This window comes from Scyliorhinus torazame, chromosome 13 (assembly GCF_047496885.1).
Source record: "Scyliorhinus torazame isolate Kashiwa2021f chromosome 13, sScyTor2.1, whole genome shotgun sequence".
NCBI lineage: Eukaryota > Metazoa > Chordata > Chondrichthyes > Carcharhiniformes > Scyliorhinidae > Scyliorhinus > Scyliorhinus torazame.
In genome coordinates, this window is record NC_092719.1 from 211286692 (window position 1) to 211302699 (window position 16008).

The window sequence follows — 16008 nt, forward strand, 5'->3', positions numbered from 1 at the left end:
CTCTGACAGTCCAACGCTCCCTCAGTACTGACCCTCTGACAGTCCAACGCTCCCTCAGTACTGACCCTCTGACAGTGCAGTACTCCCTCAGTACTGACCCTCTGACAGTGCAATGCTCCCTCAGTACTGACCCTCTGACAGTGCAGCATTCCCTCAGTACTGACCCTCTGACAGTCCAACGCTCCCTCAGTACTGACCCTCTGACAGTCCAACGCTCCCTCAGTACTGACCCTCTGACAGTCCAACGCTCCCTCACTACTGACCCTCTGACAGTGCAGCACTCCCTCAGTACTGACCCTCTGACAGTGCAGCACTCCCTCAGTACTGATCTTCTGACAGTGCAGCACTGCCTCAGTAATGACACTCTTACAGTGCAGCTCCCTCAGTATTGACCCTCTGACAGGGCAGCACGGTAGCATTGTGGATAGCACAATTGTTTCACAGCTCCAGGGTCCCAGGTTCGATTCCGGCTTGGGTCACTGTCTGCGCGGAGTCTGCACGTTCTCCCCGTGTCTGCGTGGGTTTCCTCCGGGTGCTCCGGTTTCCTCCCACAGTCCAAAGATGTGCAGGTTAGGTGGATTGGCCGTGATAAATTGCCCTTAGTGTCCAAAATTGCCCTTAGTGTTGGGTGGGGTTACTGGGTTACGGGGATAGGGTGGAGGTGTTGACCTTGGGTAGGGTGCTCTTTCCAAGAGCCGGTGCAGACTCGATGGGCCGAATGGCCTCCTTCTGCACTGTAAATTCTACGACATCTATGACAGTGCAGCACTCCCTCAGTACTGACCGTCAGTACTCTTTCAGTACTGACACCCTCTGACAGTGCAGCACTCCCTCAGTACTGACCCTACGACAGTGCAGCACTCCCTCAGTACTGGCCCTCTGACCGTGCAGCATTCCCTCAGTTCTGACCCTACGACTATGTAGAACTCCCTCAGTACTGACCCTCTGACAGTGTGGCACTCCCTCAGTACTGACCCTCCAACAGCGCAGCACTCCTTTGGTACTGACCCTCTGACAGTGCAGCACTCTCTCAGTACTGACCCTCTGACAGTGCAGCACTCCCTCAGTACTGACCCTACGACAGTGCAGCACTCCCTCAGTACTGACCCTCTGACAGTGCAGCACTCCCTCAGCACTGACCCTACGACAGTGCAGCACTCCCTCAGTACTGGCCCTCTGACAGTGCAGCACTCCCTCAGTACTGACCCTACGACAGTGCAGCACTCCCTCAGTACTGACCCTTTGACAGTGCAGCACTCCCTCAGTATTGACCCTACCACAGTGCAGGCCTCCCTCAGCACTGACCCTCTGACCGTGTGGCATCCCTCAGTACTGACCCTCCAACAGCGCAGCACTCCTTTGGTACTGACCCTCTGACAGTGCAGCACTCTCTCAATACTGACCCTCTGACAGTGCAGCACTCCCTCAGTACTGACCCTCTGACAGTGCAGCGCTCCCTCAGTACTGACCCTCTGACAGTGCAGCACTCCCTCAGTACTGACCCTCTGACAGTGCAGCACTCTCTCAATACTGACCCTCTGACAGTGCAGCACTCTCTCAATACTGACCCTCTGACAGTGCAGCACCCCCTCAGTACTGACCCTCTGACAGTGCAGCACTCCCTCAGTACTGACCCTCTGACAGTGTGGCACTCCCTCAGTATTGACCCTACCACAGTGCAGGCCTCCCTCAGCACTGACCCTCCGACAGCGCAGCACTCCATGGGTACTGACCCTCTGACAGTGCAGCACTCTCTCAGTACTGACCCTCTGACAGTGCAGCACTCCCTCAGTACTGACCCTCTGACAGTGTGGCACTCCCTCAGTATTGACCCTACCACAGTGCAGGCCTCCCTCAGCACTGACCCTCCGACAGCGCAGCACTCCATGGGTACTGACCCTCTGACAGTGCAGCGCTCCCTCAGTACTGACCTTCTGACAGTGCAGCACTATCTCAGTACTGACCCAAGACAGTGCAACACTCCCTCAGTACTGACCCGACGACTGTGTAGCACTCCCTCAGTACTGACCCTCTGACAGTGTGGCACTCCCTCAGTATTGACCCTCCGACAGTGCAGGCCTCCCTCAGCACTGACCCTCTGACAGTGCAGCACTCCCTCAGTACTGACCCTACGACAGTGCAGCACTCCCTCAGTACTGACCCTCTGACAGTGTGGCATTCCCTCAGTATTGACCCTACCACAGTGCAGGCCTCCCTCAGCTCTGACCCTCTGACAGTGCAGCACTCCTTTGGTACTGACCCTTTGACAGTGCAGCACTCTCTCAGTACTGACCCTCTGACAGTGCGGCACTCCCTCCGCACTGACCCTCTGACCGTGTGGCATCCCTCAGTACTGACCCTCTGACAGTGCAGCACTCCCTCAGTACTGACCCTCTGACAGTGCATCACTCCCTCAGTACTGACCCTCTGTTAGTGCAGTGCTCCCTCAGTACTGACCCTCTGACAGTGCAGCACTCCCTCAGTACTGACCCTCTGACAGTGCAGCACTCCCTCAGTACTGACCCTCTGACAGCGCAGCACTCTCTCAGTACTGACCCTCTGACAGTGCGGCACTCCCTCCGCACTGACCCTCTGACCGTGTGGCATCCCTCAGTACTGACCCTCTGACAGTGCAGCACTCCCTCAGTACTGACCCTCTGACAGTGCATCACTCCCTCAGTACTGACCCTCTGTTAGTGCAGTGCTCCCTCAGTACTGACCCTCTGACAGTGCAGCTCTCCCTCAGTACTGACCCTCTGACAGTGCGGCACTCCCTCAGTACTGACCCTCTGACAGTGCAGCACTCCCTCAGTACTGACCCTCTGATAGTGCAGCGCTCCCTCAGTACTGACCCTCTGACAGTGCGGCACACCTTCAGTACTGACCCTCTGACAGTGCAGCGCTCCCTCAGTACTGACCCTCTGACAGTGCGGCACTCCCTCAGTACTGACCCTCTGACAGTGCAGCACTCCCTCAGTACTGATCTTCTGACAGTGCAGCACTGCCTCAGCAATGACACTCTTACAGTGCAGCTCCCTCAGTATTGACCCTCTGACCATGTGGCATCCCTCAGTACTGACCCTCTGACAGTGCAGCACTCCCTCAGTACTGACCCTCTGACAGTGCATCACTCCCTCAGTACTGACCCTCTGTTAGTGCAGTGCTCCCTCAGTACTGACCCTCTGACAGTGCAGCACTCCCTCAGTACTGACCCTCTGACAGTGCAGCACTCCCTCAGTACTGACCCTCTGACAGTGCGGCACTCCCTCAGTACTGACCCTCTGACAGTGCAGCGCTCCCTCAGTACTGCCTGTGGTTTTACCCAAGATTATATGCTCAGGTCTCAACACTGGGACTTGAACGTACAACTTTGTGAGCCCAATGTCAGCATTTTAGTTCTGGTGAGCACATGAACTTGGGCCATATTGGCCATGGTGCTCACTGCATTTTGTGTTGACTGGAGTGGGGAGGTCCTGGAGAGTGACCAGATAATTCCCCAACAGGGAGCTGATCCATCCCGTGGCCTTTACTGGGCCCTAATGAGTGTACAGCATTGAGGAAAAGCAAGTGGGGGGGGGGGGGTATGGATCTGCAATTGGCATGGAGGTCATTGCGATGGGCTCGAGTCTGAGTCAGTTGTAATCTCACAGTCATCGTTCTTGCACCACCCTGGCACAGAATCAGGCCCGTTGCCCCATCGAGTCTATGCCGGCCCAGGGTTCTGAGAGCTCTCTCTTACTTTACTTGCAGGCCAGGCTCAGAAAGTGCAGGGATTTCGAGTGACTGATGTCGATACGGACAGAATGACACTGAGATGGTATCGTGTCCCTGGAGCTACAAGCTACGTCCTCTCTTGGAGATTGGCCACCGGTAAGTTCAGAGATGGAAGTTCCTCAGACTCAGTTCTGCGTATCTGGACGTCCACAAGGGCCGCACAATAGCCAATCCCACCATGCCGAAATGTAGGAACATTTGATGTGAGATTTTATTTTCCCCACACAGCGAGTGGTTCAGGTCTGGAATGTACGACCTGGAAGTGTGGTGGAGGCAGGTTTAATTGAGGCATTCAAGAGGTAAAATGATTACTTGGATTGAGACAATGTGTCGGGGTTGCGGGAAGAGGCAGGAGAATGGTGCTCAGTCATGATGCTCGTTTGGAAAGCTGGGTGCAGACACGATGGGCCAAATGGCCTCCAGTGCTGGAACAGTTCTGTGATTCGGATTCATCACCCTTCCAGTCACTAAGAAGGTTTTGTGTCTCACCAGGACAACAGGAATCTGGGGCGCGATTCTCCGACCCCCCACCGGGTCGGAGAATCGCCGGGGGCCGGCGTGAATCCCGCCCCCGCCGTGTCGCGAATTCTCCGCCACCGGAGATTCAGCGGGGGCGGGAATCGCGCCGCGACGGTCGGCGGGAATCCCCCGGCGATTCTCTGGTCCGCGATGGGCCGAAGTCCCTCCGCTGTCAACTCACGCCGGCGTGGATTGGACCACCTTTGGGTCGGCAGGGGATGGCGGCGCGGGCGGGCTCCGGGGTCTTGGGGCCCCGGGATCTGGCCCCGGGGGTTGCCCCCACGGTGGTCTGGCCCGCGATCGGGGCCCACCGATCCACGGGCGGCCTGTGCCGTGGGGGCACTCTTTTCCTTCGGCCTTCGCCATGGTCTCCACATGGCGGAGGCGGAAGAGACCCCCTCCACTACGCATGCGCGGGGATGCCGTGAGCGGCCGTTGACGCTCCCGCGCATGCGCCGCCCGGCAAAGTCATTTCCGCGCCAGCTGGCGGGGCACCAAAGGCCTTTCCCACCAGCTGGCGGGGCAGAAATCAGTCCGGCGCGGGCCTAGCCCCTCAAGGTGAGGGCTCAGCCCCATAAGATGCGGAGACTTCCGCACCTTTGGGGCGGCGCGATGCCAGACTGATTCGTGCCGTTTTTGCCGCCAGTCGGCGGACATCGCGCCGAATGCGGCGAATCCCGCCCAAGATCGTTTCTTTGGATCCTCAGCACCAGGTGATTCAAAGTGAATGATCAAATTAGTACCACAGATTTCCTGAGCTCCATTGTGACTTGGAACTTTACCACCTTCCTTCGTTGACTCTGGGTCAAAATCCTGGAATCCCTTCTCTAACAGCACTGTGGATGTACCTACACTACGCAGACTGCGATAGCGGGATTGTCCGTTGAGGAGAGGTGGATAGGATTATGAGCGGCATAGACGGGGTGCGGAGGAAGGCAATAGAGGGGTCAGTAACCAGGGGGCACAGAGTTATGGCAAGAGGTAGCAGGGTAAGAGGGGAATTGAGGAGGGATCTTTTCACCCAGAGGCCGGTGGGAGTCTGGAGCTCGCTGCCTGAAAGGGTGGTTGGGTGAGAAGCTCCTGTACCATTCAAGACGTGTTTAGATGTTAATTTGCATCGCCATAACCTCCAGGGCTGGAAAATGGGATTGGTGTCAGAAAATTGTTGACCGATGGGACAAATCTCCTACTGTGCTGTCAATATTTATGAGTCCGCCAATGAATGTATGAGAGATTAAGGAAGCCGGGCCTATAATCTCAAGAGTTTTGAAAAATGAGAGGCGATCTCAATGAATCTTACAAAATTCTTGTTTGGCCCGACAGGGTGGGAGGGTCGAGAACCAGGGGAACACGGTCTCAGAATAAGGGGTTGTCCGTTCAGGGCTGAGGTGAGGAAGAATTTCTTCATTCAGAGGATAGTAAATCCTTGGAACTCTCTACCACAGAGGGCTGTGGAAACTCAGTCATTGAGTATGTTCAAGATAGAGAGCGATAAATTTCTAGTTTTTAAAGGTATCAAGGGATATTGGGGTCATGTGGGAAAATGGTAGAATATCAGCCATGAATAGAATGGCACAGCAGGCTTGAGGGGCTGAATGGCCTGCTCCTCCTCCTGTGTCCTATATTCCTATTCAGTGACCCAAGACTGCGGCTCACCACCACCTCGTCGAGGGATGTACAATAGGTTCTGGCCGCACCAGCTTCACTCACATCCCAAGAACATATATATATATATATATATATATATATCGATATATATTGCTATAGGCCAGGGTTCAGAGAACCCTAACGTGTATCATGGTGTTAACCTGACCCACAACTTTTAATAGATTGTGGTATGGGGAGCACACGGCCCACTCAACAGGTGTGGTACAGCAGAAATGGAAAAGTATTTTTTAAAGCAAAACAATGTTTATTCTATGAACTCAAGTTAACCTTTTTAAAACATACAGTGAACATCTTAGCAACCATCAATTAAAATACAACCCCCAAAGAATACAACACTAAGTAATCCTAAGCTGTCTTTTTAACATCCATAAAAACCTTTAAAACACAAAGATCAGGTTTAAATTCACTATTGAGAGCAGTTATTAGTTTTAAATCACCAAAGGATCGATTTACAGTCTTTAGATTACAGAGCGAGACTCTAATACACCTTCTGGCTGTGACTGCAGCTATCCAGCTCTGAAAACGCAACTAAAACACACCCTGCAGCAAACAGCCCTAAAGGAAAGTAAAAAGCTGACAGACAGCCCAGCTCCACCCACACTCTGACATCACTGATAAACACCCATTTTTTAAAGGTACATTTCTTAAACACACATTTCTTAAAGATACTCTCACATGACAATATAGTTACGACACCCTGGGCTAGTACGTGGTCAATTCCAGCCCCACAGGCCCTGGAGCCCCAACACAAGTGAACTAATCAATAATTTATATAAAAATTCCCCAAATCTTTGGGTCTTGGCTGCTCAATAATTACAGCCACCAGATGTGTAAGTAACTCAATTACTGTTTATTTATAACAAATAAAGATGAAATATGCAATCATTACAACGGAATAACAGCAAGCTAACCTACTACCCCCTTTAACTCTTCCACCCTCTCCCCCCGCCCCCCCCGCCACACACAAGACAAACAAACACAGAGAGGTGGAAAGGGGTAAAACATAATAAGAATTAAGGAAAAAAAAGTTAAGAGTCCTTGTTTTTGGCATTGAATTCTTTGCAGACAGCTGTGCACCCAGCGCGCTGATTGATTGAAACCACTGGTGAACAGTTGGTGATGGTCTTCTTGCAGGAACAATCATTCGGTACTCACAGGCTGTAGGATTTCTTCTGGAGAGACATTTTAGCCTTTATTAAACTGGGCCTCCAACTTAATGGTCCACCTTTGAATCTCCTTCTCTGTTAAGACTTTTTGTCTCGCATCCAACCCAGCTTCCAGCCCGAGTTTTAATCTCAATCCTTTGCAGTTTCACTAAAGTTACATCCAGCCTTACTGGGGAAAGAGAAGCATTATTACACTGGATTAGTAGAGAGAATTCATCGACCTTGAGAGAGAGTTAGAGCTCCTCCATGCAGGCTTCAGAATCCAAAGTCGAAGGAAAGCCAGCCTTGTCACTGAAAAACACCTCAGAGGAAATATATCCAAACACCAGCAGGTTATTAATAATCTTTATTATTGCCACAAGTGGGCTTACATTAACACTGCAACAAAAAATCCCCTAGGCGCCACATTCCTCACCAAATATATAGATATATTTTTTAAAATTAGCCATAGATAGACTGTTGGGCAGCAAAATTGTTTGCTAGTAGTTTTTGAGACCTGCCACTACCGCCCCCATTAATCCCACAATGTTTATATGTTTCAGCACAAAAAGAGCAGCAGTCGGTCACGGTGGCAGAAACAACTGGTTCTTACCAGATCACCAACTTACAAGTTGGTAGAGAGTACATCTTTACGATCCGACCAGTGTTTGGGACAGAGTTTGGTCCTGAGACCTCCATCACGGAAAAGCCCGGTAAGTGGGGAGTCACAGAGGGCGGGATTCTCTAGAAATGGGGCTATGTCCTCACGCCAGCGGGAAAACCGGCGCCAACGACTCCGGCGTCAACGGCCCCCCGAAGGTGAAGAATTCTCACCTTTCTAGAGGGCGAGGTTGCTGCCGGAGTGGTCCCCGCAGCGACAACCGGCGGGGCACGGCCCGCGCGGGTCCGCGCGTGCGCGGAACGGCAGGCGTGATCCCGCGCATGCACGGAACGGCCGGCATATTTCCGCACATGTGCGAGGGTTCCCTGCTCCGCGCCGGCCCCCCGGGTAATATGGCGGAGCCCTCCAGGGGCGCGGCGCAGGGTGAAGTAGGCCCCCATGGAAGCAGCCCGCCGACCGATCGGTAGGCCCCGATCGCGGGCCAGGCCACCGTGGCCCCCCCCCCACCCAGGGTCGGATCCCCCCCCCCCCCCCCCGCCCCCTCTCCAGGACGGCCCCCGCACACTTACCTTCCAGGTCCTGCCGTGTGGGAGCTGTGTAATCCACGCCGGCGGGACTCGGCCAAACCCGTCGGCCACTCGGCCCATCAGGGCCCGGAGAGTCGCCGGGGGGTGGGGCCGCTGTCAACGGCCCCCGACTGGCGAGGCGGGAATCCCGCCGGCGTGCGTAAAACGACGCCGGAGAATGCGGAAGCTGATTCTTGCGCCGCCTGGGGATTCTACGACCCGGCGCCGGTCGGAGAATCCCGGTCAGAATGTTCCAGAGGCACATCAATTATCATCGGTGGGATTCTCCGCGAACCGACGGAGTGTTTGGCGCCGCGCCAGCTGGCGCGGAAGGGCTTGGTGCCATGCCAACCGGCGCCGAAGGGCCTCTGCCGGCCAGCGCGAGTTGGCGCATGCGCAAGACCTGCGTCATCCTAGCGCATCCGCTGGGGGGTTCTTCTCCGCACCGGCCATGGCGGAGGTTGATAGCGGCCGGTGCGGAGGGAAAGAGTGGTCCCACGGCACCGGCCCGCCCGCGGATCGGTGGGCCCCGATTGCAGGCTGGGCCACCGTGGGGGCACCCCCCGGGGCCAAATCCCCCCGCGATCCCCCCCCCGAGGACTCTGCAGGCCGCCCATGGAGCCAGGTCCCGCCGGTGAGGACCTGTTGTGATTTACGCCGGCGGGACCCACCGAAAACGAGCGGCCACTCGGCCCATCGTGGGCCGAAGAATCGCCGGGGGGGTGGGGGAGCGCTGCCAGCAGGTGCCGACTGGCGCACTGCGATTCCCGCCCCTGCCAAAACACCGGCGCCGGACAATTCGGCAGCCGGCAGGGGGGGCGGAATTCACTCTGCCCCCCGCCGATTCTCCGACCGGCAGGGAGTTGGAGAATCCTGCCCCTCATTGCTCCACAGGTACTGTCCAGTCAATCCTACTCCCCACCCCCCTTCCCCCCGTTAATAGCTCCCCCTCTCGAACCACCGATTCCCTGTTTCAGTGATGGTTTATGAGAACGGAGGCGACTTCAGGAAACGCAGCGAGTTGTTGCGATCAGGAATGTGCTGCCTCAAAGGGGTTGGGGTGGAAACAGATTCAATAGTAGCTTTTAAAGGGGGAGCTGGATGAATTCTTGAAGGGCAAATGTTTACGTGACTGTGGAGAAAGACCATGGAAAATGGGATTCATAGTGTAGCTCCCCCATTGGTATGGTGGAACGAATGGCCTCCTTCTCTGTTGTGTGGTTTATTGATTCTATTTTAACTAACCTCCGGGGACAACTTTATTGAAAATTGCCCCCTTTTTTTGTGATTGTCTCAACTTTACTGTACGTTACAATTATAGACTGGGAATGTCATGTTCACATGATGTATGAGGAAATTTTCATTTTCCATTTGGAATTGAGGTCTATTCTCTGGTGTCAATGTGACTCCGTTCACACATCACCCTGACACTCACTGACTTGCATTGGTTCCCATTACTGTCTCAAATATAGAATATAGAACATACAATGCAGAAGGAGGCCATTCGGCCCATCAAATCTGCACCGACCCACTTAAGCCCACACGTCCATCCGATCCCCGTAACCCAGTAACCCCTCCTAACCTTTTGGTCACTAAGGGCAATTTATCATGGCCACTCCACCTAACCTGCACATCTTTGGACTGTGGGAGGAAACCGGAGCTCCCGGAGGAAACCCACGCAGGCACGGGGAGAACGTTGCAGACTCCGCACGGGCAGTGACCCAAGCTGGGAACCGAACCTGGGACCCTGGCCCTGTGAAGCCACAGTGCTATCCACTTGTGTTACCGTGCTGCCCAAATGTATAATTCTTATCCTCATATTCAAATCGCTCCATGACCTAGTTCTATACTATCTCAAAAATTGTCAGGGGTAGGCAGGAAAGTGGGATTAAGGTCACATCAGATCAACCATGATCTTATTGGATGGTGGAGCTGGCTTGAGGGGCTGAATGGCCTCCTACTGCTTTTTAAAAAAAAATTCCAATTAAGGGGCAATTCAGCATGGTCAGTCCACTTACCCTGCACATCTTTGGACTGTAAGAAGTCTTACAACACCAGGTTAAAGTCCAACAGGTTTGTTTCGATGTTACCTGTTGGACTTTAACCTGGTGTTGTAAGACTTCTTACTGTGCCCACCCCAGTCCAACGCCGGCATCTCCACATCATCTTTGGACTGTGGGAGGAAACCGGAGCACTGGGTGGAAACCCACGCAGACACGGGGAGAATTTGCAAACTCCTCACGGACAGTTACTCAGGGCTGGGATCGAACCCGGTGCTAACCATTGCGCCACCGAGCCGCCCAGGGCCTCTTCCTAATTTGTAATTTTGTGTGATTTTGTTGACTGTCGGAGTAGCCTTGAGCGGCTGGATGTCCTTCTCCTGCTCCTTCTCCTAATGTCCGATGGGACTGACTTGCTTTGCGTTGCTTGCAGTGTGTAGTCGAGCACGGGCTGACATTGTGTTCCTGGTCGATGGGTCCTGGAGTATTGAACAGAGCAACTTCCAGAAAGTGAAACAGTTCCTGTACAACGTGGTTTCTCATCTACCTCACATCGGGACTGATGCAACTCAGGTAGGCCTATTCTTCCCCAATCCTCTCATTAGCGGTGAGAGAACTGGCTGTTGCTTTGTTGAGTTCTCATGGGCAACCCAAACATCAAAAGAGATTAAGTTTATTTGACTCTGGGGTTTACTGAACTGTCAGCTTGTCTCAGTTGGTAATTGGAGCAGAAGGTCATGGGTTTGAGCCAAACTATGGACATGATGTTAGAGAAGAGAAAGTTCAGGGGAGATTTGATAAATGCGTTCAAAATCATTGGGAAAGATCCCATTTGTGGAAGGGTTGGGAATCAAAGGTTTTCAGATGATTTGCATTTGATAAGGTACCACACAAAAGGCAATAAGATCAGAGCCCATCGTGTTGGGGGTAGTATGTGAGCATGGATAGAGGATTGGTCTCCAAGATGCGGCCAATTGGTATTTAAATTAGCCTAATTGTTCACTTAAATATGCTAATTTGGAGGGTGTGGTCCAGATTGCGTCCCCCCCCCATGAGATTCCGTTAAATCTCGCGAAACATTTTGAACATCGGCAATCTCGCGAGAGGCCTCTCGTGAGATTCAGCGGCCTCGCTGCGTCACCAAGTCAACGCAACCACGCCATTAAATCGCGCCCAGAGTGTTTTGAAAGTAAGGCTGAACATTTTGCTTATATTTGTGAGATGAAGACTTTGTGAGTCCAAGTAGAGAGCATCCAATTTAGAGTCTCCCATTATGCTGATAATAAACATGTCAACAGAAGTTTAACTGTTGGGAGAAACATAGTGTTGCATGGTTATTTCACTTCTGTGATCTGAGTTGGACTTCAATCCAGGCTAATAGACTAAGTGTACAGTCTCTCAGTTGACTTTCATTTTCACTCGTAACACAGTCTAGATCCCGTTTCTAGAGGGCATGTATGGAGAGTGCCAAGTTATTTAGTCTGAGCAGTCCCAGAGAAATCAATACAAATAATGCCTTCTGCCATAACAGGCTGACATTTCCACTAACATCAGCCATCCATGTGTTGTTTGCAAGTCAAACTACCAGCCTGTGGGCAGTCTGGGGATGTGTCGTTTTGTTAATTGATCAAAGTGCATTAAGTCAGTTCTCATTGCACCCCTGAGACCAAGATTCTGGCCACCTTTCCTAATATCTCCTCGGTGTCAGACTTTCATCTGATCACACACCTGTGAGGCACCTTCACTAAAGATTCTCCACAAACTCAGATTATCAGAGGGCGGCACGGTGGCACAATGGCTAGCACCGCTGCTTCACAGCGCCAGAGCCCCGGGCTCAATTCCGGCCTCGGGTGACTGTGTGGAGTTTACACACTCTCCCCGTATCTGTGTGTTTTTCCACCGGGTGCTCCGGTTTCCTCCCACAGTCCAAAGATGTGCAGGTTAGATGGATTGGCCATGCTAAAATGCCCATTAGTATCCAATGATATGCAGGTTAGGCTCTGGGGTGGCAGAAGAATGGGCCTAGGTAGGGTGCTCCTTTAGACGGTTGGCGCAGACTCGATGGGCCAAATGGCCTCCTTCTTCACTGCAGGGACTATATTGGTAACAAGTAGTTGTAGCGATCTCTGTATGTGCATGTACACAAGGGGTTAATGTGTAATGAGCAGCATCAGATGATCATTCGAGGGCCGGACCAACAGGGGTATAAAAGCAACCTCATTGTGTCTCTCTCGCTCTCTTTTGGATGGACTGTGACCAGGACAGGAGTATCAGATTAGCTCAGATGGTTAGTGTAGTGACACATAGTTACTGTAGTTAGATCCTGTTGACCTTATCGCTAGTATCAATGTTAAAGTAAAGAACTCACGCAATTGTTGTTGCTCAATAAACCTTTTGTTACTACTGGACGAGTTTGTGTCTTCATCGAGATTCGGAAGACCTCATCAGTAACCAAGGTTTCAGTTACACATATGACACTCCGTAGTATATCAAAACACACAGCGAAGTGTGATAAAAGATAATACAGGAGCGTAGTAAAAGAGTAGTGAGACTTTAAGCCCATTAGCCTGAGTAACAGAGGTGAAAAAACAACTTGAGACTGAGCTACTTTAAAACTTAACAAAAAGGTAATATTCCAATTAGCTTCCCGAGTGATTGTTGCTCGTGTCTCTGTGCAGGTGTCAGTGGTCCAGTACAGCGGTGAGTCGAAGATTGAATTTCCACTCGGTAAGCTTGGCACCCACCAGGAGCTGCTCCAGGCCATAAGAGAACTTCCGTACCAGGGAGGTGGAACACTAACAGGTAGAGTATCTGAATGCCGCTTGGCGGAGAGACTGCTCTCAGAGAATGGACCCTCTGGATAGGCTGGTGGTGTATCCTAGTCTGCGGCAGGCATTGTGGGTGTTTGGGGGGGGGGGGGGGGGGGAGTGGGGGGGGGGGTGCGGGGAGTGTGGGGGGGGGTGAGGGGGGCGGGCGAGGGGGGGGGGGGGAGTCCCTCCAGCCGGAAAATCCCACCCACAGATTCCAAAAATGCACCTCTAACCAACGAGCAAACTTTCTTCTTGTTCCTATATGTGTGACTGTGTGTGTCTGTGTGTGATTGTGTGTGTGATTGTGTGTGTGATTGTGTGTGTGATTGTGTGTGTGTGATTGTGTGTGTGTGTATGATTGTGTGTGTGATTGTGTGTGTGTGTGTGTGTGTGTGTGTGTGTGACTGTGTGTGATTGTGTGTGTGTGTATGATTGTGTGTGTATGATTGTGTGTGTGTGTGATTGTGTGTGTTTGTGATTGTGTGTGTGTGATTGTGTGTGTGTGTGACTGTGATTGTGTGTGTGTGTGTGTGTGTTTGTGATTGTGTGAGTGTGTGTGTGATTGTGTGTGTGTGATTGTGATTGTGAGTGTGTGTGATTGTGTGTGTGTGATTGTGTGTGTGTATGATTGTGTGTGTGTGATTGTGTGTGTGTATGATTGTGTGTGTGAGTGTGTGTGTGTGTGATTGTGTGTGTGTGTGTGATTGTGTGTGATTGTGTGTGTGTTTGTGTGTGTGTATGTATGTGTGTGTGTGTGTGTGTTTGTGATTGTGTGAGTGTGTGTGTGATTGTGTGTGTGTGATTGTGATTGTGAGTGTGTGTGATTGTGTGTGTGTGATTGTGTGTGTGTATGATTGTGTGTGTGTGATTGTGTGTGTGTATGATTGTGTGTGTGAGTGTGTGTGTGTGTGACTGTGTGTGATTGTGTGTGTGTGATTGTGTGTGTGTGTATGATTGTGTGTGTATGATTGTGTGTGTGTGTGATTGTGTGTGTTTGTGATTGTGTGTGTGTGATTGTGTGTGTGTGTGACTGTGATTGTGTGTGTGTGTGTGTGTTTGTGATTGTGTGAGTGTGTGTGTGATTGTGTGTGTGTGATTGTGATTGTGAGTGTGTGTGATTGTGTGTGTGTGATTGTGTGTGTGTATGATTGTGTGTGTGTGATTGTGTGTGTGTATGATTGTGTGTGTGAGTGTGTGTGTGTGTGATTGTGTGTGTGTGTGTGTGATTGTGTGTGATTGTGTGTGATTGTGTGTGTGTTTGTGTGTGTGTATGTATGTGTGTGTGTGTGTTTGTGATTGTGTGAGTGTGTGTGTGATTGTGTGTGTGTGATTGTGATTGTGAGTGTGTGTGATTGTGTGTGTGTGATTGTGTGTGTGTATGATTGTGTGTGTGTGATTGTGTGTGTGTATGATTGTGTGTGTGAGTGTGTGTGTGTGTGATTGTGTGTGTGTGTGTGTGATTGTGTGTGATTGTGTGTGTGTTTGTGTGTGTGTGTGTATGTGTGTGTGTGTGATTGTGTGTGTCTGTGTGTGATTGTGTGTGTGTGTGTGTGTGTGTGTGTGTGTGTGTGTGTGTGAGGCCCTGATGGATGCTCACCTCCTGAATACATTTAACACTCTCTTGATGTACAATTAACCCACTGGGCGTAATGGAACCCAGCGATTTTGAGGAGGATGGTGCAGTCGATGAGATGAAGTGACCCATCCTCCAGAAGGTGCGGTTGATTCAGCTGACAATCCTTGCCGATTCCGTTCGGCCCACACGGTGGTTAATTCGGGTGACTTATCAGAGGGCGGCTGTTGCCAACATGATTGGGAGGAGGGTGGCCTTCTTCACATAAGGTGACACTGCCCTTTATTGTCAGCACAGCGTTGGGTATTTTGTTCCAGCATGTGCAGTAATCACCAAGCCGGCAATAGCTTCCGCAGTGCTTAAATGGAGCTCTCTGAGCCCTCCGCTGAATCTTGTCAGGGGGCAGTGTTCAATGATGTGAGTCATTGATTGGGGGGGGGGGGGCACCAGAGCTGCAGTCTGGGATCCCTGCAAAGGCCCCACTCGTGCTGATTTGCTGCATAAAGGCCTTGCCCATTGCGGTCGAGTGGTGCCCAGTGTTGGCGTGGCAGATTGAAGCCGGGAGGGCAGGCTGTGGGATCCGTGATGAAGAGGTGGTTTATAACGGTGATGTGCTGGTTCCATTGCTGCTGCCACAGGGCCTCTTCTGATATTCCTTGTTTCAGTGGTCTTAGCCATACAGGCTGGCACGATGGGAGGCAGGCAGCAGGATTGGTAAGGTCCTGGTGTAGCAGCAGGTGCCACTGTCAAGACAGGAATGTTGACTCTGATCTTAAAGGACAGCACATCCCTGGGATGACCACCGCCCTGAGTTTCCCCTCCAGGCTACCCAACATCCTGACTTGGAAATATATCGGCGTTCCTTCACTGTCGCTGGGGCTGTTTAGCACATTGGGCTAAATCACTGGCTTTTAAAGCAGACCAAGGCAGGCCAGCAGCACGGTTCAATTCCCGTACCAGCCTCCCCGAACAGGCGCCGGAATGTGGCGACTAGGGGCTTTTCACAGTAACTTCATTGAAGCCTACTTGTGACAATAAGCGATTTTCATTCATTCATTCAAATCCTGGAATTCCTTCCTTAACAGCACTGTGGGCGTGCCTACACCTGAGGGACTTTAGTGGTTCAAGAAGGCCGCTCACCACCACCTTCCCAATGGAAGCTGGGGATGGGCAATGAATGCTGGCCGATGCAGTGAAGCCAGAAATCTGGGGCGGGGTTCTTCGACACCTCGCCGGGTCGCGATGGGCCGAAGTCCCGCTGCTGTAATGCCGGTCCCGCCAGCATGAATCAAACCACCTCCCTTACCCGCGGGAGCAGGCGGCGCGGGCGG

At 52.0% G+C, this 16008-nt stretch overlaps 1 protein-coding gene across 3 annotated transcripts in view; it reads left to right on the forward strand.

Annotated features, from left to right (window-relative positions):
* The window catches only part of col7a1 (collagen, type VII, alpha 1), a 404499-nt gene that overhangs the window by 167473 nt on the left and 221018 nt on the right, over positions 1 to 16008 (forward strand). For all 3 annotated transcript variants that reach the window (XM_072473023.1, XM_072473021.1, XM_072473022.1), the window contains exons 27-30: positions 3751 to 3870; positions 7670 to 7819; positions 10728 to 10867; positions 12973 to 13096. In XM_072473023.1, the coding sequence (XP_072329124.1) occupies positions 3751 to 3870; positions 7670 to 7819; positions 10728 to 10867; positions 12973 to 13096 (534 nt within the window). The remainder of the gene's footprint in view (positions 1 to 3750; positions 3871 to 7669; positions 7820 to 10727; positions 10868 to 12972; positions 13097 to 16008) is intronic.